General features: G+C 46.5%; 1 protein-coding gene across 1 annotated transcript in view; it reads left to right on the forward strand.

The window, feature by feature from the left end:
• LOC135245191 (ankyrin-3-like) overlaps positions 1–25,649 on the forward strand; it is a 108,469-nt gene that overhangs the window by 68,835 nt on the left and 13,985 nt on the right. The window contains exons 25-39 of the mRNA XM_064318111.1: positions 1,912–1,923; positions 3,700–3,784; positions 4,161–4,211; positions 5,273–5,379; positions 5,852–5,884; positions 7,945–8,169; positions 9,925–10,079; positions 12,322–12,591; positions 12,789–12,856; positions 13,598–13,894; positions 14,481–14,606; positions 15,135–15,257; positions 15,743–15,769; positions 16,889–16,970; positions 18,037–25,413. Coding sequence (XP_064174181.1) covers positions 1,912–1,923; positions 3,700–3,784; positions 4,161–4,211; positions 5,273–5,379; positions 5,852–5,884; positions 7,945–8,169; positions 9,925–10,079; positions 12,322–12,591; positions 12,789–12,856; positions 13,598–13,894; positions 14,481–14,606; positions 15,135–15,257; positions 15,743–15,769; positions 16,889–16,970; positions 18,037–25,413 — 9,038 coding nt within the window. The remainder of the gene's footprint in view (positions 1–1,911; positions 1,924–3,699; positions 3,785–4,160; positions 4,212–5,272; positions 5,380–5,851; positions 5,885–7,944; positions 8,170–9,924; positions 10,080–12,321; positions 12,592–12,788; positions 12,857–13,597; positions 13,895–14,480; positions 14,607–15,134; positions 15,258–15,742; positions 15,770–16,888; positions 16,971–18,036; positions 25,414–25,649) is intronic.

Consider the following 25,649-nt stretch of genomic DNA (forward strand, 5'->3'; position numbering starts at 1 on the left):
AGTTACTGTACACAGTATGCTAAGCGAGATGTCCCTGTGCTTTTCGTGTGGAATATTGCTTTCAGTGTGGGCTTGTTCTGAATCTGCTCATTGTTTGGTGATTTGTTCAGAATTGTGATTGATTTAAAAGTGAATTGAAGAATTAGAAATTTAGCCGAGCCTGTCCTGTTTGTTGTTCATGTGTATGGTGCAATAGACGTCAGCTGTTGTAGATGCATGAATGTATAGAAGCAGAATTGAAAACAGAAAGTGAAATGGAAAAGACAGGCTGTTTGTAGATACTGAAGGGCCATTTTCACCCCGATGTTTCTGCTGTTCTGTACACTGTAGCCTAGAGTTTGTATGTGGAATCACAACCATTCAGCCTTTTCTGTTGAGCAGTTTTTTTTAAATAAAGAAGGGTTAACATAATAGGAAAATTTTAATGTAAACTGTATGTCTGCATCCTTTGGGGGTTTTTATTTTTATGAATATCATATTGAATATGCAAACATGTTCAAATTTTATTTAAAATGCTCCTAAACAGTTTCACATTTCTGAAATATGTATTTCAACATAGTAAAATAAACAAGCTGTGGCTCAAAACCCTAGGGTTCCATGAATTCTTCTTTTTTTAACAATAATTCTTCTCATTACTGTTACAGCGCTGAGCAAAGTTTTTATTTTTCTCAACCTTTCTGTTTACGGCAGAGCCTGCTTGCATTTTGCACCCTTGGATTGAACTCTGGTCCCGTCTGAACTTTTAGTCTTAGCTAAGGTGCATAGTCTGTGTTGGGCAGCACCTGGTCGCTAAGCTAAGGCCCATAGTCTGTGTTGAGCAGCGCCTGGTCGCTAAGCTAAGGCCCATAGTCTGTGTTGGGCAGCGCCTGGTCGCTAAGCTAAGGTGCTTAGTCTGTGTTGGGCAGCGCCTGGTCGCTAAGCTAAGGCCCATAGTCTGTGTTGGGCAGCGCCCGTCGCTAAGCTAAGGTGCTTAGTCTGTGTTGAGCAGCGCCTGGTCGCTAAGCTAAGGCCCATAGTCTGTGTTGGGCAGCGCCTGGTCGCTAAGCTAAGGCCCATAGTCTGTGTTGGGCAGCGCCTGGTCGCTAAGCTAAGGCCCATAGTCTGTGTTGAGCAGCGCCTGGTCGCTAAGCTAAGGCCCATAGTCTGTGTTGAGCAGCGCCTGGTCGCTAAGCTAAGGCCCATAGTCTGTGTTCAGCAGCGCCTGATCGCTAAGCTAAGGCCCATAGTCTGTGTTGGGCAGCGCCTGGTCGCTAAGCTAAGGCCCATAGTATGTGTTCAGCAGCGCCTGCTTGCTAAGCTAAGGCCCATAGTCTGTGTTCAGCAGCGCCTGCTTGCTAAGCTAAGGCCCATAGTCTGTGTTGGGCAGCGCCTGGTCGCTAAGCTAAGGCCCATAGTCTGTGTTGAGCAGCGCCTGGTCGCTAAGCTAAGGCCCATAGTCTGTGTTCAGCAGCGCCTGGTCGCTAAGCTAAGGTGCTTAGTCTGTGTTGAGCAGTGCCCAGTCGCTAAGGCACGTAGTGTTGAGCAGCACCGGGTCACTAAGCTAAGGCCCATAGTCTGTGTTGGGCAGCGCCTGGTCACTAAGCTAAGGCCCATAGTCTGTGTTGGGCAGCGCCTGGTCGCTAAGGTGCATAGTCCGTGTTGAGCAGCATGTTGAGCAGCGCCTGGTCGCTAAGCTAAGGCCCATAGTCTGTGTTCAGCAGCGCCAGGTCACTAAGGCTCTTTGGCGTCCCGTGAGCGCAGGTCTGGTCCAGGGGTGCAACCCATGCAGAGTCTGAGCGCCTGCACCCCTGTCATCAACTCCACCACATTCTGCTTGGTCGTCTCCTCGATGCACTGCTTTCAATATCTTCTGTTTTTCTTTTCCCTCCCTCCCTCCCTCCCTCCCTCCCTGCCCATAATTCCTCACCGTAGCCCTAGGATAAGGTAAGCGGGGCTGACACCTGGCAGCTGGAGACCTCCGCTGGGCCTCTCTGTCATGTTTCCATCCAGTCATTGTCTTGTGATGTGCTGCATTCCCCTGGAATTTCTCGCTGGCCATTTTTTAATCTAAAAATGGCAGCTTTTTGTTGTTGTTGTTGTTGTTTTTGCTTGATACACTACATTTAGCTATTCAACAAATAGTTCAGTTTTTCCCTCATCAAGCAAAACTAACCTTCATTGATCGTTGTTGTAAAGACGAGGAAGGTGAAACCGATGAAGGTGGCTGTGAGCGACTAAACAGCTAGAGGTGCCTCCCGCGCTTTGAGTAAATAACACAATAACACAATAACACAGTAACACAATAACACAATAACACGCTGTCTGCTGTTCGTTTGATGTGAACTTCGGGGGCGGCGATTTACACGGCATGAGCTTCGCTCTGTAATGCAGCTCTGTAGCTTCCAGGGATTCATAAACCAATAACTGTATAGAGAATTCCACAAATAACCAATCAGATTCAGGGGGAAAAAAAGGAACCTTTTAAAAAAATTTTGTTACATTTTTTTAAAGGAACCATATGCAAAGATGGAAATAATCGCAGCCAAAGAAACCATAGCAGACAGTTGACATCGGCTATTATCTGATGTTGATGACTGGGAAACATATTGTGCAACCTACCACAGAGCGAAAGTCTTCTTTTCAGAATGAAGTCCACATGACTTCAGCACAATCGCATGGAGATGATGTTAATGAATGGGCGAGGGGGGGCGAGGGGTGGGGGTGGGGGGCCTGTAAATGACAGGCCAGGCTGAAACACTTCCCTCTTGAGCCGGGTTTGACGTTGCTTGGAAAGACGCACTGGGGCCTGAATAGAGTCCTCACGGCTACACGGCGGAGATCTTGCGTTATTGCTGAAGTGCACATTTCTCCCTCGAGCGCTGGCCAGCAGTGTGATTTAGGGCTGTTAGAGAGAGCACTGGAGTCACAGCAATGGAAGGGAGCCCAGAGCGAGGAACTGTGGGAAATTTCTGTAGCCCGTAGCCCAGCGGAACCTCTGCCAGAGGGGGCCGGCTGCCGTAGCAACTGCAGCAGGGCGTGACCTGTGGGCTCGTACAGTCTGTCACAGGCCCAATTCAGAGGGCACCTGGGGTGCATGTGCAAAAGAGCAAAATCCACAGAAAACAGAGAAGAATTCATGAGCGGGCTTTGTGCAGGACATTGACTCGTTGTGTGGGGTTTGTCTAATGACATACTTCTCTGGTGTTTACTTTCAAAAAACATTTGTTGACTCTTTTCTGGGAACAGAGGATGAATCTTTATTTGTTTTTTTTTCATGTCAAAAAGCGAAGTTTTGTAAAGAGTTTTCAGTGGATTGTCAAGGTGAATTTCTCTAAAGAAGTTTTAGGAAGGGGGGTGCACAGGAGCACATGCAAGGTTACTGTATTCCCTTGTTGTTGTTTTGCAAGTGATTTCTGATTCCAAACCTACATGAAGTACTGAACATTTCATTTAAAAATGTCACTACTTTTCAGTCATTTCACGTAACGCTCTCCCACTCTCCCATCTCTACCCCCTCCCTGAAAACACACATTTCTCAGCTCGTTAATTTCCATCTTTGAATAGCTAACTGCTGCCCCTCCCGTTTGACCTGAGCCGGGTTCCCTGGAAGTTGCATGCAGTAACCCCCCTTTCCCCCCCCCCCCTCCCTGTCCATCTCACTGTCACCCCCCCCCCACGTGTGCGGTAACCTGTAAACACACCCAGTCTCCGCTCCTTCAGTTCGGATAGGTCCAACACGCTGAACCGCAGCTCCTTCACCCGCGACAGCATGATGATCGAGGAGATCCTGGCGCCCAAGGACACGGTACGAGTCTCAAAACCACCTTTTTTATACCCCCCCCCCAAGTCTTTGAAAATGCAGATAACAAAAAATTAATAAATAAAAAAAAATTTGAAAATGGGAACAAAACGGGAGATATTCTTTATTTGGCGATCTCCATTTTGAGTGTGTGCTTTGTGGAGGCTCCCATTGGGGGGGGGGGGGGTGGGGGGGGGGTAACTCTCTTGGCCTACAAGGAGGAGATACAGTGTATTGGGTATTGGACCCATGTGAAGGTTAAGTAGTGGACACAGGTATCCAAATCCTACTGTTTTCCTCTCTGTCTGAGACAGTTGAGCTGTTTCCCCTCTTACAGAGCTGTTTGTGTGATTAAAGGTTTGTCTTTTTTTTTTTTCAAAAGCTTCAAAATGTCTGTAAAGACATCTCCTTCGTTGTCGATCCTCAGAATAAGGTATATGACATATCACTGTGTAACCTCTATGGTTTTCTTCTTCGCAACTCCGATGCAGAAAAGCACTCTGGCTTTTTCTGCATTGATGTGCACATTTGCTCGCTATTTTTTCCTTTCAGAACCAGCCCTGCTCTGATTATGATTTTGTTCGCGGTAGACGACTCAAATGTCATATCCCAGGAATTTTTCCCATGCGACACTTTGCCTCCAAGCTTTGAGTTTTTGCCCGAACAGATGTTTATTTTACCTGGAATGTTGCCATATTATTTTTTGTATGCATCAGTTCCCTTTTAAAAGCATGATTTATGGTTTGCAATGTTTTTGATCCACGTCAGTCAATGAATTGTCAGTGCGTGGGAAGAATCTGGGGAGTTTTCAGCACTTTTGGATTCTGCATTGTAGTCCTGGGTCTGATTTTTAAAAGAGATTTAAGAGCATTCTTGCAGTTCCTTGAGAATTGTAAACCAAAATTACAACTAACCACAACATCACAAAATCATTTGAAAGAATACATTTGTTTTGAATATTGGTGGAAAAAAAGTTTTTTTTAAATTGTCAGTGATCTGCAGGAAGCAGTGGTGTCTACACAGTTAAGTTATTAGCAGTGATGTTTTCTCCCTGGCCAGCTGTTTGGTCACAGGTTTAGCTGAATGTGTGCAGTGATTTTGGGGAGGGAAGGCGGGAAATTTGAATATGATAGCGGACACAGATGTGAGGGTGAGGGGGGCTGGAGGTGATGGGGGTGCGGGGGCTGGGCGTGGGCGGAGGGGGGATGACAGGTGAGGGGAGGTGAGGGGGGTGTAAAACACTCTCAGGTGTCAAACGCAGCCCCTCGTCACCCCTCTCTCCCTCTCTATCTCTCTCCCTCCCTCTCTCTGTCTCTCTCTCTCTCCCCTCTCTCCCTCTCTCTCTCTCTCTCTCTCTCTCCCTCTCTCTCTCACACTCTCTCCCTCTCTCTGTCTCTCTCTCTCTCTCCCTCTCTCTCTCACACTCTCTCCCTCTCTCTCTCTCTCTCTCTCTCTCCCTCTCCCTCTCCCTCTCCCTCTCTCTCTCTCTCTCAGCACCTGGCGGTGACGCGGGAGTGCAGCTCGGACACCCAGCGGCGGTACAGCTGGGCGGCTGACACCACGGACAACGCCCACCTGGTCTCCAGCCCCATACACTCAGGGTGAGCAGTGCCCCCGCCTGGCCAGAGTGCGCCCATGCGTGGGGGGAGGGCTGTGCCTGCTCGCTGTAGGGTGGGGGGGGGGGGGGTGATTGGGGGGACTGGGGCGGGTGGCTCCTCCACCTGGTTGCTGTGGGGGGGGGGGGTTGATTGCCATCGTGTCTTCCATGGTTACACGATGGTTACACGCACTTTGTACAAGCGACTTGCATCATGTTGCATATTACGTATTGCAAATCAGCCTTGTTTCTTGTTGCCCTGCCGAATGTTGCTTTTTGCCCCCCTGATATCACCGGTCACTGAATTTTCCCTCTGCTTGATTTCAGCCCAGCTTGTTACACCTGCTTACTTACCTCAGATAAACAATGCAGATTTTTTTTTTAAATAAAGAGAATGGTAATAATAATAATACTAATAATAATAATAATAAATCTCTTTTATTTTGCCTCCTTCATTTTTTGATTTTGTTCTGCAGCTTCTGGTCTCCTCTCCCTCTGTATGACTCCAGGTGAAAACTGTGACCCTGCTCTGTACTGTTCTCCTGTGCAGTCTCTCACCTAGACTAGCACCTCGTGCTACTGTAGCTGTGATGACATTTTTCACCTTACCTTGCCCTTCAAAGAATGACCTTGAGCTTAAAACACACAGTGTGGTTTTTGAAGATCATACATGAAGACACACTACTTGCATACAGTACTGACCTTGGTGAAATACCTAACTGGAATATTTTAACTCCAAAACTGCCTATTCTTGCTTGGAAAAAAGCATATATTTTCACTGGTATTCATCAGAGGATTATTTGTCCACATGATCCCACATTTTGGTTAGTAGCATGCTTTCTTGAACCTCTCAGGAACATGCAGTAATGTTTTCAAATGTTTAAGGCTGTTAAAGTGTTAAACTATTTCATGCACGTATTTCACTGAAGTCTGCATACTATGCAAGCTGCCTTCTGTAGAATAATCTTGGCAGTGGCTGATACAGTTTCCACACGATTTAATGAAATCGAGAAGTGCTTGTCACCTCAGCAGAATTGCAGCTATGGTTACAAGCTGTTTATTCACATGCTGCCTTTCTGAGAGATTTTAGAATACTGGACATAACTGCCATAACTGTCATAACTGACGTAACTGTCATAACTGTCATAACCGTCAGAGATGTACAAAATCACTTCCCACTGCTTGTGAGCTTCTCTGCATTTTCTGTCCAATTATTTGGCATCCTTTGTTTGTTGTAGTAGTTATATGCCTTTAAAAAAAACACAAATTTTTGGATAAACGTGACAAGTAGCCTATGTCTAAAGTGCGCTCTTGCACAGGTTACACATTGCGCACTCTCCCAAACCTCTTGGCTCTTCTTGTGAGAAGCTCTTGGAGCAGTACGTTGTGCAGCGGTTGTTTTACAGTCACTGCTGGCAGGTTGTGAAACCTGACCCAGGACACAAATCTGACACGCTGGTAGTTAATGCATGTCTCATAGGTACATGCAAGGACACTCATAAGATGTACACTGTTGATTGATTTGGGCATTTCAGCAGGAATCTAAAATACTTTTATTTAATATATGGATATTATGAAGGCTAAATCTGGGTTTAAATCATAATGTGCGTTCTAAGCTCCAGGTGACATAGTCTTAAAGGGTGTGGATTACCTGTAAATAAAAAATATACAGGATTCACTGTAGCCATTTTTCATTTTTGCACCTTCTTGCACCTACTTTTTTGAATTGAAGAAATATTTTTCTAAACAATGTACATTTTGTTGTATTTTTTATTTACGTAAGTATAAGTACAGTTATATAGCCTTTAAAAATGATGGGCAGAGGATATTCATTAAATCAGGATGTTATTGTGCTATTTCTGAAGGATCTATCTTGGCAGTGTCACATATGGGAATACACATTTCTTTTTTTTGTTTTTGTATATATTTTTATTACTTCATCCTTGGATAAAAACTCAATTCTGATTGGCTGATGGCAAACCCACCCCAAATAGGTCACTTACAGTGAAGTGTTTGTAATGAATAGCACTAGGTTTTAGTACACTTATCATTTACATTTCACACATTTAGCCAATAATTTTACCAGAGTGACTTGCAAAGGCTTGTTTACTATTGATAGCATCATGTATTTATTTTCACCTGGGCAAATTACAAGGCCAGGGCAAAAAGTGTGTTACCTGCCAGGGTTGAACACTCAAACCCTCATTTCTGTCTCTTTCCCTCCCTCTCTCTCTTCTTCTCCTTATGAGTGTGAATTCTGTTTCTGGTGACCGTATGAGAATTGAAATGCGTACAGTGGATGTCAGTAGAATGGAGGTCTCCGCCTGAATCAGGCCCTATGGACCTGATTTACTTTAGCACACACACAAAAAACCAATAACATGACCAGTGATTGGTCACGATATTTGTTGTGCACCAATCAATGGTTGTTATTAGTTTTTGCGTGTGCTGAAAGGTTTTGCGCGTGGTAAAGGTCTTAGTAAATCAAACTGTCTGTTGCGTCCCCCCCTCTGCCCCCTCCTCCCTCTCCCCCTTGCGCCCCCCTCCCCTGCCCCCCCCCCCCGCGCAGGTTCCTGGTCAGCTTCATGGTGGACGCCCGCGGCGGCTCCATGCGCGGCAGCCGCCACAACGGCATGCGCATCATCATCCCGCCGCGGAAGTGCACCGCGCCCACGCGCGTCACCTGCCGCCTGGTGCGCCGCCACAAGCTGGCGTCCCCGCCCCCCATGGTGGAGGGGGAGGGGCTGGCCAGCCGGCTGGTGGAGGTGGGCCCGGCCGGGGCCCAGTTCCTGGGGTAAGCAGCCGCCGCTGACGCACCTTCTCCCTGGGGCACGGCACAGAGTAAAATACAGAGTTAAATTTCCAGTGTTTCATCAGCTCTAACAGTACATATGTTCCTGCTAAAGTGTCCAGTGTTAAATCGACACTGGTACAGAGAAATTCTACTGTGTAGCTTGCCTCCAGCTACTTGTGGCTAAGGAGGAACTTGTGAATTCTGATGACTCGCACTCGCCTGAGTTAACCGGCTCCAAATTTAGCGTGACGTGTCACTGTGAGAGAGTGGGTGTGATGTGATGGATGTACACGGCGTTGTAGTCATTAACTGCGCCTGTTGTAGGCAACTGTTCGTGCAAAAGTTTCTGTCTGGAGCTCGCTGAATCAAAAACAGTATAAATTTGAAACACCACAAAGAAAGTGTGTTTGTGTGTGTGTTTGTGAATACACATGGACTGCACTGTGAGTGTAAAGCTAGAGAGAGATGGCTCTTGGAGTGTCAGAAAAGAGGACATGGAGATGACATCAGTAAGGGAACATTGCAAATTAATGAATAAAAGCATTCACTTATGTGTCAAACAGATACTTCATATATTATTTCTGCTGTACACTTCCAGGTGCTTTTATTATAAAAAGTAAAACCTTTCAGCTCCGAGGCAGATAACTCAGATTTTTGTTTATGGAGACAGTGTCTGCATAGGAAATGGAAAAATAGATGAGCTGTGTCTGCTTGTCAGTGCTGGTGATTACTTCCATGGTGCATTGTGGGATGATTTAGTACACTGGGAGCATTTAGACGTCATTTAAAGACTGAGAGTACTTCTTTATATTATGTGCTCCTGAAGACTCGCTGGTCTCGCCATCTGAAAACGGTCTGTCCCGTGTAAAACGTTTCCGTAATCTGCATATTTATGACCGGAACTGTCGAAAATGCCTCCAAAAACTGTACTGAATGTTCTAGCTGCTACCGGAGCTGGAAAACTAGGACACGTATCTGTTCTAAGAGTCTGTCTGAGGCACAGTGGCTCCACAGTGGGGGTCTACATTACCTTGCAACTTTAAGCTGCATGTCCTTTGTGCAAGGTTAAAGACTCGCGCAACAAAATACTGTTTTCAGTTTTAACACTCTCCGCTGTACTGTTCAAATCTTAGACTTTGGTTTTAGGACCAAATGTGTTTTATCCTTGTGTGCATTTTATTTTGTATGCTATCTTCTTTTGTATTGTGAGCTTTTTGGATTAATTTACTGTTCCTTCTTTTGAACAGCAGCATGAAATTTTGCGGCTCAAAAGTTTTGATCTGAAACTCACAAAAGACTCACAAGCTTTTAAGCCTGAACCGTTTTTATGGTTTTGGGGAAATTGTGTAATCCTTTAAAATAGAAATATATATTAAACAAACATTGTAAAATGTAGAAGTTTTACTTTGATGGTGGCAGTGTAGCATTGATTTACTGTACAGAACTTGGCTTGTAACCATGCGTTTAAGGGACTGAAAACCCACTAGGCTCCACAACTGATGTATCCTTCAGCCAGGTAATTTACCTGAACTGTTTCAGTACAATATCCAGCTTCTTAATGGGACAAAATGTTGAATGTTACCCATTGATGTGTTCCTGTCCAAATTAGCCATGTTCGGAGTAAACAGGATGTCACTGGGCGACTGTCATCCTAAATTGAACCTCTAGGAGGGGGGTTTGTAGAGAGTTCATCGCCCCCGAGTTCCTCGCTCTGCCTGTGGTTCTGACTGAAAGACTGCTGCTTGTATTTTACAGCCCTGTGATAGTGGAGATCCCCCATTTTGGCTCCATGCGGGGGAAGGAACGTGAGTTGATTGTGCTGAGAAGTGATAATGGGGAAACGTGGAAGGAGCACCAGTACGACTACAGGCCTGAGGAGCTCAGCCACTTGCTCAACGGGATGGACGAAGGTTTGTCCTGTCTACGCTCCATACCTATCTCACTGTCTCCTTTCTACTCTCTACAGCTTATCCTTCTCTCTCTCCTCTTTCTCTCTCTACATCTTCTCCCTTCCTACTCTTCCCGTACTCCTCTCTGTTCCCTTTTTCTCTCCCTCTACATCTCCTCTCAATTCCTTCGGATTTCTCCACTTTGCCATTTTTACCACGCAGTCTCATTTCTGGATCCTGCACGTAAACTCACATACAGCTTCTTTATTTTATTTCTATTTTTATTTTATCTCCAGCTCACTTGACTGCTGGAGAAGACGATGTGTCGCATCGATTTTTCCCAAACTTTGGTTCCGTATTAAAGCAGTGAGAGCTCACATGTGTAGGATTCTAGAGCGTATTGTCCGGGTTATCTTGTTGCTCACTCATGACGAATCTGGATCTTTTATGGTTGTAACTGTATTTATCTGGGTCACTGAATGCCTGATAAAACATTGTCCTTATGTCAAGGGTCCCGTAATTGGGGTGTCCCGTTAACGGATGAGAACCTGGGTCCGAGGGGGTGTGTTAACTGACGGTCCCTGGTACGCGGCCCTGTAACCTGGTGGGGCCCTGCTAAACGGTCCGCTGGCCCTGTATCGGTCTGTATCTGTCCCTGGAAACCTGGGTCCCTGTTAATCTGGGTCTTGTAAACCTGGTCCCTGTAAACCTGGGTCCCTGTAAACCTTGGTCCCTGTTAATCTGGGTCCCTGTTAGTCTGGGTCCCTGTTAATCTGGGCCCCTGTAAACCTGGGTCCCTGTTAATCTGGGTCCCTGTTAATCTGGGTCCCTGTAAACCTGGGTCCCTGTTAATCTGGGTCCCTGTTAATCTGGGTCCCTGTAAACCTGGGTCCCTGTTAATCTGGGTCCCTGTAAACCTGGGTCCCTGTTAATCTGGGTCCCTGTAAACCTGGGTCCCTGTTAATCTGGGTCCCTGTAAACCTGGGTCCCTGTTAATCTGGGTCTGTGTAAACCTGGGTCCCTGTTAATCTGGGTCCCTGTTAATCTGGGTCCCTGTAAACCTGGGTCCCTGTTAATCTGGGTCCCTGTAAACCTGGGTCCCTGTTAATCTGGGTCCCTGTAAACCTGGGAGCTCGCGGCAAAGCCGGCTGTCTCTGCTCTCCATTAGAGACCACCTTAAATCATACACAGCTGTGCTTCTGGGTAGCGCTTCCTGTAGGAGCACCGTTCCAGTGTGTGGATGGACCTCAGGGTCTGCCAGTAATTCCTGTGGCTTGCAGTCCTGCATGTGGTGTGTAATTGGCTATGGAGTCACCTGGACTCATTCTGGTCTCGTTTCACACCTGTGTCCAGCTCTTCCCACTGCCTGTCTGGACAAGCTGCTCATTCAGTGTCTAGCTCAGTGTCTGTTAGGGTTAGGGTTACTCTACCTCAGTGTCTGTTAGGGTTAGGGTTACTCTAACTCAGTGTCTGTTAGGGTTAGGGTTACTCCAGCTCAGTGTCTGTTAGGGTTAGGGTTACTCTAGCTCAGTGTCTGTTAGGGTTAGGGTTACTCTAGCTCAGTGTCTGTTAGGGTTAGCGTTACTCTAGCTCAGTGTCTGTTAGGGTTAGGGTTACTCCAGCTCAGTGTCTGTTAGGGTTACTCTAGCTCAGTGTCTGTTAGGGTTAGGGTTCCTCTAGCTCAGTGTCTGTTAGGGTTAGGGTTACTCCAGCTCAGTGTCTGTTAGGGTTAGGGTTCCTCTAGCTCAGTGTCTGTTAGGGTTAGGGTTACTCCAGCTCAGTGTCTGTTAGGGTTAGGGTTACTCTAGCTCAGTGTCTGTTAGGGTTAGGGTTACTCTAGCTCAGTGTCTGTTAGGGTTAGGGTTACTCTAGCTCAGTGTCTGTTAGGGTTAGGGTTACTCTAGCTCAGTGTCTGTTAGGGTTAGGGTTACTCTAGCTCAGTGTCTGTTAGGGTTAGGGTTAGTTGTGGAGTGGGAAGAGGTAGCAGCTTCACATCGTTTCAGAGTAGAGCAGTTGCTTGTCCGCGCTCTGCCTAATTGAAGCTGTAGTGATTAGCATAAACATACAGAAAACTGAAAATTTGGATGAAATAAGGTATGATGATATGTATTTGATTACTTTCCAACAGCTTGAGAGTATGATACATTTTCCCGTCCTGGTTTGGTTTAATTCCATTTCAGTTCAGGAAATTAATTGAAGTTCAGGTTTATCGAAAAAAGCATTAGATGAATTTCAGTTAATTTCCCGAACTGAATGTACTGAAATAGCGCTGAGCCAGGCTCTGGAGACTGCAGTAACACCGCTGCTGTCGCTCTCTGTGCCAAGGCTCAGCCCGTCCCGGACGAGCTGGTGAAGAAGCTGGTGGGGTCCCGAGCCACCTTCAGCCCCATAGTGACCGTAGAGCCTCGCAGGCGGAAGTTCCACAAGCCCATCACCATGACGATCCCGGTCCCGCCTCCGTCTGCGGAGGGAATGTCCAATGGGTACCGAGGGGACAGCGCCCCCTGCCTGCGGCTCCTCTGCAGCATAACAGGCAAGTGCAGCCGGGGGGGGGGGGGGGGAGTGGAGTATGACTGAGTGAGGTAAACATTACTGAGCCCTCTACAGTAACACTCTGGTTCTTACAACTTTCACAGCTAACGTTTCAGACATGGGGGGGGGGGGGTGTAATGGGCAGGTTTGTGTTTCAGACATGGGGGGGGACGTGTAATGAGCAGGTTTGTGTTTCAGGTGGCACCTCACCTGCCCAATGGGAGGACATCAGGACCGCTATCCGTGACCATCGTCCCTTACACCACGTTCTGCCAGGAAGGCCACTGTTGACCCAGTGTCTGCAGGGGTCCATTTCAGTTCAGCGCTGCCGGGTCCATTTCAGTTCAGCGCTGCTGGGTCCATTTCAGTTCAGCGCTGCTGGGTCCATTTCAGTTCAGTGCTGCCGGGTCCATTTCAGTTCAGCGCTGCTGGGTCCATTTCAGTTCAGCGCTGCTGGGTCCATTTCAGTTCAGTGCTGCCGGGTCCATTTCAGTTCAGTGCTGCTGGGTCCATTTCAGTTCAGTGCTGCTGGGTCCATTTCAGTTCAGTGCTGCCGGGTCCATTTCAGTTCAGCGCTGCTGGGTCCACTTAAGTTCAGCGCTGCTGGGTCCATTTCAGTTCAGCGCTGCTGGGTCCATTTCAGTTCAGCGCTGCTGAACACAGAACATGTGGTAGGACTGTAAACCTGGGAATGAAGAGACCACATGACCACATGATCCCAGCTGCAATCGCAGGCTTTGCTGGGAATTTGGTCACGTTGTTTTTTTTTCCATGTGGTTCTGAAAAAAACAAAAAAAACTATTTTCCGTGAAATGAACAATTTTACTATTCCCCCCTCCTCCTCCTCCTTCTTCTTCTGTTAGTAATAATTTAGCATGACTTACCATCACTATTATGATCGCTATGACACCCTTTATCCAAAGCACATGCAGTACAGAGAAGTACTCGTAAGAGTGAAAGCAGTCCAGAATGCTTTTCCAGGGAGGAGGAGCCTGTACCCTCGGTAGCGTGTCTATCCCAGTGCTCCCTGTGTGTCACTGAGCCTGTTTCTCTCTCCCGTTCCCGCCGCATGCAGGTTCTGGCTGGCGGACTGCCACCAGGTGCCGGAGACCGTGGGCCTGGCCGCTCAGCTGTACCGCGAGCTCATCTGCGTCCCCTACATGGCCAAGTTCGTGGTGTTCGCCAAGATGAACGACCCGGTGGAGTCGCGGCTGCGCTGCTTCTGCATGACGGACGACAAGGTGGACAAGACGCTGGAGCAGCAGGAGAACTTCGAGGAGGTGGCGCGGAGCAAGGACATCGAGGTGCGCTCGCCCCCCCCCTGGTGGAGGAGCCCGTGAGCTGCGTTTCCCACACGGCTCAGGGGCGCGGTTTTTTAATTACGCGACACCAGCAGCTACCTGACATGCAAACTGTTAGACTCCCGCACATATTTAGATAACACGTTCAGAACATCCAGGCCTGCTATTTCACAGAATGAATGGATGGAACTGGTGAAGCATGACAGATTACCTACAGATTATGTTGCTGTCACAGGAGCTTGGTGGTTTTATAAGGAAGTAAACAGTCATTTCGTTTAGCTGTTTACCTCTTTACCTGTGATCCCGCTGTCCCCAGTGACCTAAGGATGTGACATACACATGTCCAGGAATAGTCTGTAACTGAACACCACATTTCTTTTGCAGTGTTGATGTTGTAGACGATAGCTGTGTTAAAGAACATCCTTGCACTGGACGACTGTATAATGTGCCATTGAGCTTTTTAACATCATAAATGTAAATCATGAGACCTGGAAAAAATAACTCTTCTTCTTTAGATATTGTTTAGGAACTGTAAGAAGATGGTTTTGAGAGCCTGTGTGGGTGTAATAGCCATGCTGTTGTCCTGCAGGTTCTGGAAGGAAAGCCCATACACGTGGATTGCTATGGCAACGTTGCTCCGCTGATCAAAACTGGACAGCAGCTAGTGTTCAATTTTTATGCATTCAAAGAAAACCGGCTTCCATTTTGCGTGAAGGTAAAGCACATGGCTGTCGTCTCTCTCTCTCTCTCTCGAGACCCTGGTGTTTGGTGTGGTGCAATGATTGCATTTTGGTGTTGAAAATGGCAGTTCGTTTTTAGATCATTTTATACTCTCTTATAAAGGATAATGGATCGCACTTGAAATGTTTTTAGTAACTGGATAAGTAACATTTTCCTGTCTGTCTTGATATCTCAGTATAGAAAACTTTACCAGATGTTTTTTTAACTTTTATTCTTACTAGAATTTTTCATTATATGGAACAAATCATGATTATCAACCTATTTAAAATTATAACAGTTTATACTGGAACTGAATTTAACCACGTTGGTTTCTGAATACAGGCTGTGTGCTGGATCTTACATTTTCTTTTTTACTTAAATTCAAATGTCTATTTTTTTTAGTGTTCATTTCTTGTGTTATTTTCTGTCTCTTGCTAGTATAACAAATTCTGAAATTTTGTTTGCCATGTCAGTTATGGAATTGCATATTCATATGCACGACCGTGCTCTTTTATTTCTGTAGATCAGGGACGTTAGTCAAGAACCCTGCGGCCGATTGTCCTTTCTTAAAGAGCCAAAGACCACTAAAGGTCTTCCACAGACTGCCATCTGCAATCTGAACATCACACTGCCAACTCTGAAGAAGGTAAGGCCGCTGTCCAGTAGCTGTTCCTGTGTCATGTCATATCATCCCCATGACAAGGAGAGGTAGGGTAGTGAAGCTCGTAGGGCCAGACTCGGGCGAGACTGCCCTGCTGTGTCTTTTATCTGTTTCCAGCAATTCCGAGTTGCGTTTCTGTCTGATCCCAACTTCCGATCTGGTCTGATCGCGCTTGCCTGACGATGCTCTGACTGTGTGTTTAATAATGGCTATTTTCGTCGTTGTTGCTGTTGTTGCTGTTGTTGTTGTCATTTTTATCTCTGCCCTACTTTTCTGTGGTAAATGTTTGCCTTTATTTTTATTTATTTCATTTTATTTATTTTTTTTTGTTTTTTGGCGGGTTTTTGTGGTGTCTTTTCGGGTCTTACGTCGCGTGAGCTCGATCGCCCCTTTTCACCTCCTGATGTTTCTTTCCCCTGCTGTCCATTGTGCTATTTCCTGTTTCTGCAATGCATCATGGGAACCAAAAGGAAATGGAGTCAGATCCAGATGAAGAGGTAATTTGAAGCATTCCATTCCAGGTGTTTCTTGTCCCATTATTATTTTCGATTGAACTTCTCTTATACGTTATGGTGCTGTCAATAAAATACTTTAGCGGTTAGAAAGACTACAACACACTTAGCCCTGTAGCAACAGAAGAGACAGCCCTGAGAAATAAAAAAGAAAGTTCCTTCATCTCCTTTGGTCCTCGTGTCTGTGTCACGCCCTGGCTTAAACTAAGTCTTTTCTGTCTTTCTGTCATCCTGTCAGTTACTCCTCTGTCAGTACTCTCTTCTGCCACACAAAGCTGTGAGAATACAGAAGCTGGGACAGCTAATCCTTCTTTTAATTAGGTCTTCAGTTGAGATTAAGTTCTTAACTCAGTGCTTATTTCAGTAATCTTATTTTAATACTATTTTAATCTTTCGTTTAATATTTGTAAGATGTGTTCTGTTTGATTAATTTTAAAGATCTTTTCATTACTGCACCCTTTCCCTGCTCTCTAAAGGTAATCAGTTAACCCTTTAAGGTGTGAGAGTGCAAGTATGTGGTTAGAATGTTCTTAACTGAACATTCTAATGCTGATGTAACAATCAGTTCTGGTAATTGAAAGCAATGGTGTTCTATAACTGACTGACCTAAAATTTGGAAAAAACATTCCAAAAAATGTATTCTTCATAGGGTTAATAGCTAATCTCCAATTCTGTCACAAGTACCCATGAAACCAGTTTAGAAATATGTAATTACTGTTCTAGATGCCAGCAAATATTTTTATAATTTTTTATCAAGGCTCATCTAAAAACAATCAAATATTACTCTAGCTCACAATATTTCATGCAGCAATAAACAGAAGCTGTCGAACCTTCGCATTGATAGGGATGCACAATAATATTGTGGTTGTATTCAGTGTAAGCCAATTACTGCTTAGGACTCAATAAAAAAAATTAATTGCCAATTTATTTAGAGAAGTTATCATATTTAAGTGCACACATAAACATATTACACAGAATAAAAGACATACAGCTCTCTGTCCGATTGAAAGATGCTATAAATTATAGACGGCTGTTTTTCCTCAAATGGAGGTTTGATGGGCGTCTCTTGCGCGGAACTGACTGGCACTTCTGTTGTTGTTGCAGGCCGACAAACCCGAGCGACGTCACACCTTCGCCTCGCTAGCCTTGCGTAAGCGCTACAGCTACCTGGCCGAGCCCGCATCGAGTGAGTGTGACGCTTTCGCTAACGTTCGCTAACTTTCATCACCGCCAAACGTCCGCCTCGAAACGACTGCAGTTCACTTTCACCAGTATACCCCACGTATATGACATACATATTATTTTTTGTGTGTCTTGTCTTCTGAATATGGCCACCATACATATCTTTGGAATCCACACATCTCTTTGTTTTTTTTAAACATGGTACACTTTGCATGTTTTACTGTGACTTTTAATTTGTCATGCTTGCTCGCAATTTTTAAATATTGCTTCCATGTTGGAATATGTTTGTTATCTTGTATGTGGGAGAAGAAGAAAAAGAACAACTCAAAGTACAATAGTTGAACTTGTTATATAATCAAAAATACTTTGATTCTCAAACTGACATTTCTTCTTTGATGTATGCCTACCTCGTTTTTGCCTGGTGATTGTTGCCGTGTACTTTGTTTTGTTTATAACAAAAAAAAAAATGCATGAAAGATTGCAAGATGAGATTCCTCCAGGCGCTTCTCATTTTGAGCTTGAAATGCCAGCCGTCTTGGGTATGAAGTGTTGCATGTCATGCACAGGGAGACTGGACTTTAAATCTAGTTTTTACACCTGTATAATTTGCTTTAATACAGGTATGAGGTGGTTTTTTTAGTCTTATGTTTTGTCTGAGCGCACGCATTTTGGAAGAAAAAAAAATTCAGTGGACTTTCAGGACAAACAGATAAAAGGCACTTTAGCAGAGAGATCAGAAAAGCAGCTCATCATAAGCTGATGAAGTGAAGTTGTTTTATACTTGTTTGTCGTGACTATTTTTTGTTTTGTCTTGTGCCTTGTATTTCTGTGCTTCATTGCCTTTATCTTTTGTTTCGTATTTTGTGTTGCTTCATGGATCATTGGATCATCTTTTTTGTTAGCTTTTTCCAGAAAAATCGCCATTTACCATTTCAAAACGCCATAATTGTATTTTTCCTCCTTGTTAAATAATACGGGACTCACTGACCTTTCTTTTTTCCCTCTGGTCTCTCTGTTTTTTTCAATCACTTTTGTTGATTTTATGTTGGATTTTAATTTGCCTGTTTAAGAAACAGTTGACCGAAGCTCACCAAGAACACTGCCTGCTGGTTACGCTTACAAACCTGTCTTTTCCACGAGACCTTACCAGGCCTGGGCGGCTGCTCCTGTTACCGTCGCTGGGCAAGCAAAATCTGGATTTGGTTCCCTCTCCAGCTCGTCGTCCAATACACCGTCCGCCTCTCCACTGAAGTCCGTGTGGTCCATCACCTCGGCGTCTCCAATCAAGTCCAACCTCGGAGCCTCCACCGCATCCTCGGTCAAGTCAGTTAGCGATATGGCTTCTCCCATCAGGTCATTTAGAACTATTTCCTCCCCGATAAAGACTGTAGTTCAGCAGCAAGCCCAGTATCCGGTTCAGGTCTCCTCTCCTCTGCTCTCTTCCCCGGGTAAAAGCGCGACGGACCCCGTGTCTGTGAAGGGCCTGGCCGTGTCTCTGGCTTCACGGACGTCCCCCGTCATGAACTCGGGGTCACTGCTGGAGCGGTCTTCGATTGCCATGACCCCGCCCGCGTCTCCAAAGTCGACAGTAAACATGTACAGTTTGCCATATAAGTCGGTCATAGCCTCTGCGTCACCTGCGGCGTCTTCCCCGATGAAAAGTGTGTCCGGGCTGTCCTCAATCAGATCCAGTGCAGATGCTACTAGTGTATCAAAAGGACTGCTGGCTTCATCTCTCTCCTCACCACTAAAATCCTTGCCCACCCCCTCTGCTGCCGCACTGATCAATGGATCCGTTTCACCAGTCAAATACCCTTCTTCGTCGAGCCCTCTGTTTTCTGCCGGGCTTAGCAGCTTACAGGAAAGGATACAAGCCACGACTCACGCGGCCACGACGAGTATCAGCGCTGCTATGGACGAAGCCGAAAAAACCTTCAATTCCTGCTCAGCGTCTGGCTACGGAACGCTGAAGTCCATATCTTCCTCGCCTTCCTCGTCCTACCAGTCGATAAGATCTTCCCCATCAACCTCCATTTACGCATCCCTGAGGTCTCCTCCAGCTTCCTCGACCACCTCTGTGACGTCCGCCACCATCACTGTCCCCGTGTACTCTGTTATAAACGTCATGCCAGAGCCCCAGTTTAAAAAACTTCCTGAAGTCACCAGATCAGCCGCGGCGCTTGTGTCTCCTCTGAAGACCAGGACTGTGGAACCCCAAACCCCAGCCCAGTCTTCCTTCTCTAAGACACTGTCCCCAGTAAAATCCGCCCTCTTTGCCAGTCCTGCAGCCATGAAATCAACTGCCACATCTTCGATGTCATCCAGTCAGGAGATCTTGAAGGATGTGGCAGAAATGAAGGAAGACTTAATACGGATGTCTGCTCTCTTGCAGACGGACACCAGTCCAACAGCTAAAAGCTCCAGGTCAGACTCTCCCAAAGAACAAAAAATTGAAGATGAAGAGCCCTATAGAATTGTAGAGAAAGTGAAGCAGGATCTAGTTAAAGTGAGTGAGATCCTGACAAAGGACGCATTGAGAGAGAGCAAAGCCTCCCTTAACAATAAGAGATCTGAGGACGACTGGGTTGAGTTTTCAAAAGATGAGATACAGGAATCTCAGCAGAATGGACGGAGGTGTCCTCTGACCTACGACACAGGTGGCTTCCAAGTCAGGACAAAGTCCATAACTGATCGAGATTTCAATCTAGCCAGGGTAGTGGACTACTTGACAAATGACATTGGAGCCAACTCCCTTTCAAAAATCTCTGACGTGAAGTGCAGATACGATGAAGTGAGGAGAGAGGGTGAGGAAAAGCAAAAACGCATTCTCAAGCCCACCATGGCCCTGCAGGAGCACAAGCTTAAAATGCCCCCGTCAAACATGCGCTCCTCTCCCTCTGAGAAAGAGCTGTGCAAGCTTGCCGAGGCTTTGTTTGGCACCGATGCCGTGGTGGTGTCCCCGGATGACATATCGCACGACCAAGATAAGAGTCCTCTCTCTGACAGCGGGTTTGAAACCCGGAGCGAGAAGACCCCCTCGGCCCCTCAGAGCGCCGAGAGCACGGGGCCCAAGCCTCTGTTCCACGACGTCCCCATCCCTCCCGTCATCACGGAGACGCGCACCGAGGTCGTGCACGTCATAAGGAGCTACGAGCCCACCGAGGACAGCCAGGAGCCCGCGGTCGAGGAGTCGCGAGCGTCGATGTCACCTGTGTGCGTTCAGGCCGAGCCACAAGCTAACGGGCCCGTCAGGGACAAGGCCAAGAGTTACCAGGTGAAAATCAACTCGGAGGATGATGCTGCAGGCAAAGGCATGTGTGTCAAAGAGGAAACGCACATCACCACCACAACTCGAATGGTCTTCCACAAACCCCAGGTAAAAGAGTCTGCATCCGAGAGGATCGAGGAAACCATGTCGGTTCAGGACATAATGAAAGCATTTCAGTCCGGCAGGGACCCCTCCAGAGAGCTAGCCGGGTTGTTTGAGCACAAAGGCGGAGAAAATCACAAAGGAACTGAATCATCAGCCCAGCTTCTGGAAAAGGACGTCCATTCAAAACCCAAAGTGGAGAGAATAATCGAGGTTCACATTGAAAAAGGAAACAAAACAGAACCAACTGAGGTAATCATACGGGAGACAAAAAATCACCCAGAGAAAGAGATGTATATGTACATGGGGGATCACAGGATAAAGGAGTTACCAAATAAAGCAGACATGGATGATGATGTGCATCAGGAAAAGGAGGAGCTTATTACAGAAGAATCACCTCCCCCCTACATAGAATCATCTAGAGTAAGTACCCCAGTGTCACAGGAGGAGGACAGTCGTCCAGGTTCGGCTCAGCTTATCACCGATGACTCATATAGAACCTTGAAGCTACTGAGCCAGCACTCTGTTGAATATCATGATGATGATCCAACAGATCACAGAGGAGAGTCCTACAGATTTGCTGAGAAAATGCTTCTTTCTGAGAAATTTGACATGTCTCACTCAGACACAGAGGAGTCCGGGACCGACCGTGCTCATGCCCGAAGCTCGGAGCTACAGGATGCAGAGAGGCATAGAAGTGAGAGGGCTTCAAGTAGTCCCAAAAAAGAGTTCCTCATGAAGCCATCAAGGGAGGCATCAGGTAAATTTAATTCTAATGCAGATCAGCACAAAATGACAGTGTTGCATTACACAGCAGAACCTGGTAGCCCAAAGCACTCTGTGTGGATGCGTGTTACTGAAGACAAAGTGGACAGGAACAGAGAAAAGCTCATATATGAAGACAGGGTGGATCGAACCGTGAAGGAGGCGGAGGAAAAGCTGAGTGAGGTTTCTCAGTTTTTTCGCGATAAAACGGAGAAACTGAATGACGAGCTGCAGTCTCCCGAGAAGAAGGCCTGCAAGGGAAGTGCCAGAGAGACTCGGTCAGGACCCAGCTCCACGTGCAGCAGCCCTGAGAGAAAGCATCGGATGAACGGAGGTGGTAATGAGGAGTGGGGTAAAGACAGAATGGGAAAGCTGTTCAGCAGTGAAAGAAAATGTGCCAGTTTGCCGAGCAGTCCCGAGAGACGTGTTTTGCCCCAGTTTAATAATGATGATAGACCCAAACGTGCTGATAGCGTATCGCACAGCTCTGACAGCGAGGCTTCTCAACCTTTCCAGCTTAAGTCATCCACAGTGAACTCTGTAAGACTAAAATTTGAATCTGAAGCTAAAAAACAAGAGTGGGGACAAAAGTGTGGGCAAACAAAACCCCCGGTTAAAAAACTACAGGAAAGTAAACTTCCTGTGTATCAGTTTCTTGCTGGAGAAAGGGCTCTTAAATCTGCAGAAGCAACTGACAAAGGGCCAAACCATAGAGACACTGTAGATATTGAATGCAAGGCAATTATTGGACAAAGCACAGATAACAATAGGACCCAGATCTCCTCAGTAACCCAGAAACAATCAAACAGATCACCAAAACACTGTCAGGCAACAAATAGCCAGGAACCGGATACAAGGATCTACAAGACCTGGGACAGCCATGGAAATGGAAACAAGAATCAGAAGGATAATCTGTCCCATACCCTCATTCAAGGAACATTAAAGGAGGCCAACGGGAATGACATTGAAAATGTGGTCACAAGGCAAGAGCAAGGACAACTTTTTAAAAATGGGACATTGAACAAGGAAATGACAGCAAATTCCCCAACAAAAAAAACTATCTATACAGAACTGGTTGTTCAGGATAATGCTGAGGGCCTTGACGCCTGCAACGGGACCCTAAAAAAAAAGACGGATTCCCAAATTCCTGTTAGGATGCCATCTAGTTTCAGAGAGAATAGCCAGTTTAAAAAGTCAACACCAGACAGCTTAATAAAACCCTCTGATAGGACTGGGTCACAAATTCCCTCCTTGTGTAAAAATAGATTAGAGAGTAGTGTTGATACAAGCACATCTAGGGCAGATTTATCCATAAGCAAACCCAATGTTTTGGAGCGTAGCCTAGTTAAAGATACCATATCCGATGACGTTGGTAACAGCACTCCAGTAGAGTACATGGAAAAAGCAGCAACCACAGTCAAAGCTGAAAGCTCTAGTGATATTAAAACACTGCCAGTTTATGTCAGTATACAAGTAGGCAAGCAGTATGAGAAAGAAACTGCTGGTGTGCAGCAGGGAACTTACAAAAAGATTGTCAGCCAGGAGAGCCGAACAGTGCACGAGACTCGGGGAATGTTTTATACTGTAAAACAGAAGCAACCACCATCTCCCCAAGGCAGCCCTGAAGACGACACTCTGGAGCAGGTCTCTTTTATGGACAGCTCTGGGAAAAGTCCCCTAACCCCTGAGACTCCTAGTTCCGAGGAAGTTAGTTATGACCTCACCTCCAGAACGCCAGATTCTCTATTTGGCTTCATGTTAGGCAAAGCCAGTCCTATTGCAGAAGTTTCTGAGGAATTAGAGGAAGAGGAAGAAGACAAAGCCCCTTTTTTCCTCAAGGATTCTCCAACAGGCAAGATAAAACCTTCCCAATCTGAGACCACAAATGCAAACAAGGATATGGGGAAGAAAACTAAGGAAAAACGAGTTGCATATATTGAATTTCCTCCACCACCTCCATTGGACCCAGAGCCATCAGAGACTGAAAAAAAGGGTTCCTGTGCATCATCTGAGACGGAGACTGAAATGATGGAGGTCAACCTGCAGGAGGAGCATGACAAACACCTTCTATCTGAACCCATCATCAGAGTTCAGCCCCCATCCCCTCTGCCCACTGTGATGGGAGATAGCGACTCCAGTGATGATGAGTCTATATTTCAACCCATTCCCTTAAAAAAGTATACCTTTAAGATTTCAGAGGACGATGAGATGCGCTCCAAGCCTAAAAGGCAAGAAAAGAATGGTAACCACAATGAACAGGAAACAGGCAGTGAAGCCAAAGGAGAGGATTTTGAGTTTGAGCAAAACGGAAACGATCAGTCCGTTACCGACTGCTCAATTGCAACTACTGCAGAGTTTTCTCATGACACTGATGCAACAGAAATAGATTCCCTTGATGGGTATGACCTTCAGGATGAGGATGATGGTCTGAGTGAGCAGGACTCAAAACCAACAGGCCTACCCAAAGACAGTAGAAAAGATATGAAGGACAGCCTTTCAAAGGCATCGGATCGCTCCTTCAGGCTTGAAGTCATCGAGGAAGAGAAGGGTGGAAGTGAAGAAGGGGGAAATGGAGAAGAAAAAGACTCATCTGACAACAAGTCAGGAGATGAAAACAAAGAAATCTACTCTTTGGAAGGACGACATCCGGACAGACAAGGATTTGCAGAAAGCTACTTTAATTACCAATTAGAGGAGGAGTTGGACACAACTTTTAAAACTAGTGCAACCAAAGGCTTGGACTTTGATCCTTGGCCCAGCAAAGGCGGAGAAGGTGACGTTTTTGATTCTAGAATTAAAGACGAAGATCCCAAGCCCTTCGGTTTGACTGTAGAGGACAGGTCACAAGCAACTACTCCAGACACTACCCCTGCCAGAACCCCAACAGATGAGAGTACTCCAACTAGCGAGCCCAACCCTTTCCCCTTTCACGAAGGGAAGATGTTTGAGATGACTCGCGGTGGTGCAATTGACATGAGCAAGCGGGATTTTGTTGAAGAGAGACTTCAGTTTTTTCAGATTGGTGAGCATACGTCTGAAGGGAGGTCAGGGGTGAAAGGGAAAGGGGTCAGGAGTCCAGGTGGAGCTACCTCACAGGCAGGGGACAATGCGCTAGAGATAACGGAAAATGCTCCCACTGACACTACGACCACAGTCAAGTGCAATCTCATTCAAACCAGCACTGACTGTCTGAACACGTCATCTGGTGACATAATCATAGCGGAGACATCCTCATGCACAATAACAGCCTCCAAAGTTGATTCTAAATTGCGCACCCCTATTAAAATGGGGATTGCAGCTTCCATCACCATAAAAAAAGAAGCTGGTTCAGTTGAATTAACTGAGTGTAAAGCAGACTCGTTAGACAGTCCAAATCCAGAACACTCAGGCTCTGAAACGCACACAGGCAGACTTGCAGCGTCCAAGTCATCCGAGAGAAGAGATTTCCCGACAGAGAATCGCAATAACAACAACAATCTCGAGTCCTCAAACGTGCAGGCCAATTACATTCAGTGCGGCAGTGTAGTGTTCAATTTGCAGTGCTCGTCAGAGCCCACTCTCCAGCAGGTCAGTAGGATTGAGGCTTCCTTCTGCAGGGACTCTGAGAGCACGAGAGGAGAGGGTGAGCCAAGGGGGAGGAGAAAGACTAGCGAGTCCAAGGAAACTGAAGTTAGGCCCCCAAAGTCGAGGCTTCCGGTCAAAGCCCCTGGCTCAGCAAGCTCAAAAGCACTGAGTTCTACAGCACAGGGGAAGCAGAAGCCGAGACACGCAGTTAAGCCCGAGGTCAGGAAAAAGGTAGACAGCAGCCCAACGGCCGTCGAACCCAGGTCTAGAATTCCAGTAAAAGAGGTTAGGAGGAGTAACGTTAGTTCCCCCGTTTCAGTGCAGATTGTGTCCAGGTCGGTGAGAACGGAGAAAGACCGAGCTAAGCAGGTGCCCCCCAGGTTGCCCGATAAAGACAGGCCCAGTTTCGGCAGTGGCTCGGCGTGCGAGGCAGGCAGGGAGGTGTGCAAACGCTCCATCGAGTACTTTAAGGGCCTTAGCGGGGAGACCCTAAAGCTGGTGGACCGCCTCTCTGACGAAGAGAAAAAGATGCAGTCAGACAGCATTTCCGATGAAGACAGCACGTCAAGAAGCACCTCACTGTCGGAGGCCTCTCAGCCTTCCCTTACGTCGCGGTCCGCTAGGGAGCGGAGGGGCGATGCCGCGCCCGCGAGGGCGAAGGCTGAGCTGGCCGCCGGTGAGAGGCGGCGGAATAGGCGGACTGGTGGGCATGGAGGCAGTCAGGCTCCCCCCGTGGAGATCAAGCCTAGTTTGTAAAACTTTCAACTTGTTGATCTTTAGTGCATGAGCCGTTGTGATTGCCTGTGGCGTGGTTTTTTTAAAACCGTAGTTAAATGTCATCTCTTGTCATCTTTGTCATTTCTGTGTTGCCCGTCCTGTCAGACAACCCACAAGTAGTCGTTAGCCGCAGCATGCTAGAGTGGATCTGTGCCCGCTGCACTGGCGGACTGGCCTCCGGTCCGTGTCTGTGCAGGTAGCGAGAGA

Source organism: Anguilla rostrata, chromosome 18 (assembly GCF_018555375.3).
Source record: "Anguilla rostrata isolate EN2019 chromosome 18, ASM1855537v3, whole genome shotgun sequence".
Classification (NCBI taxonomy): domain Eukaryota; kingdom Metazoa; phylum Chordata; class Actinopteri; order Anguilliformes; family Anguillidae; genus Anguilla; species Anguilla rostrata.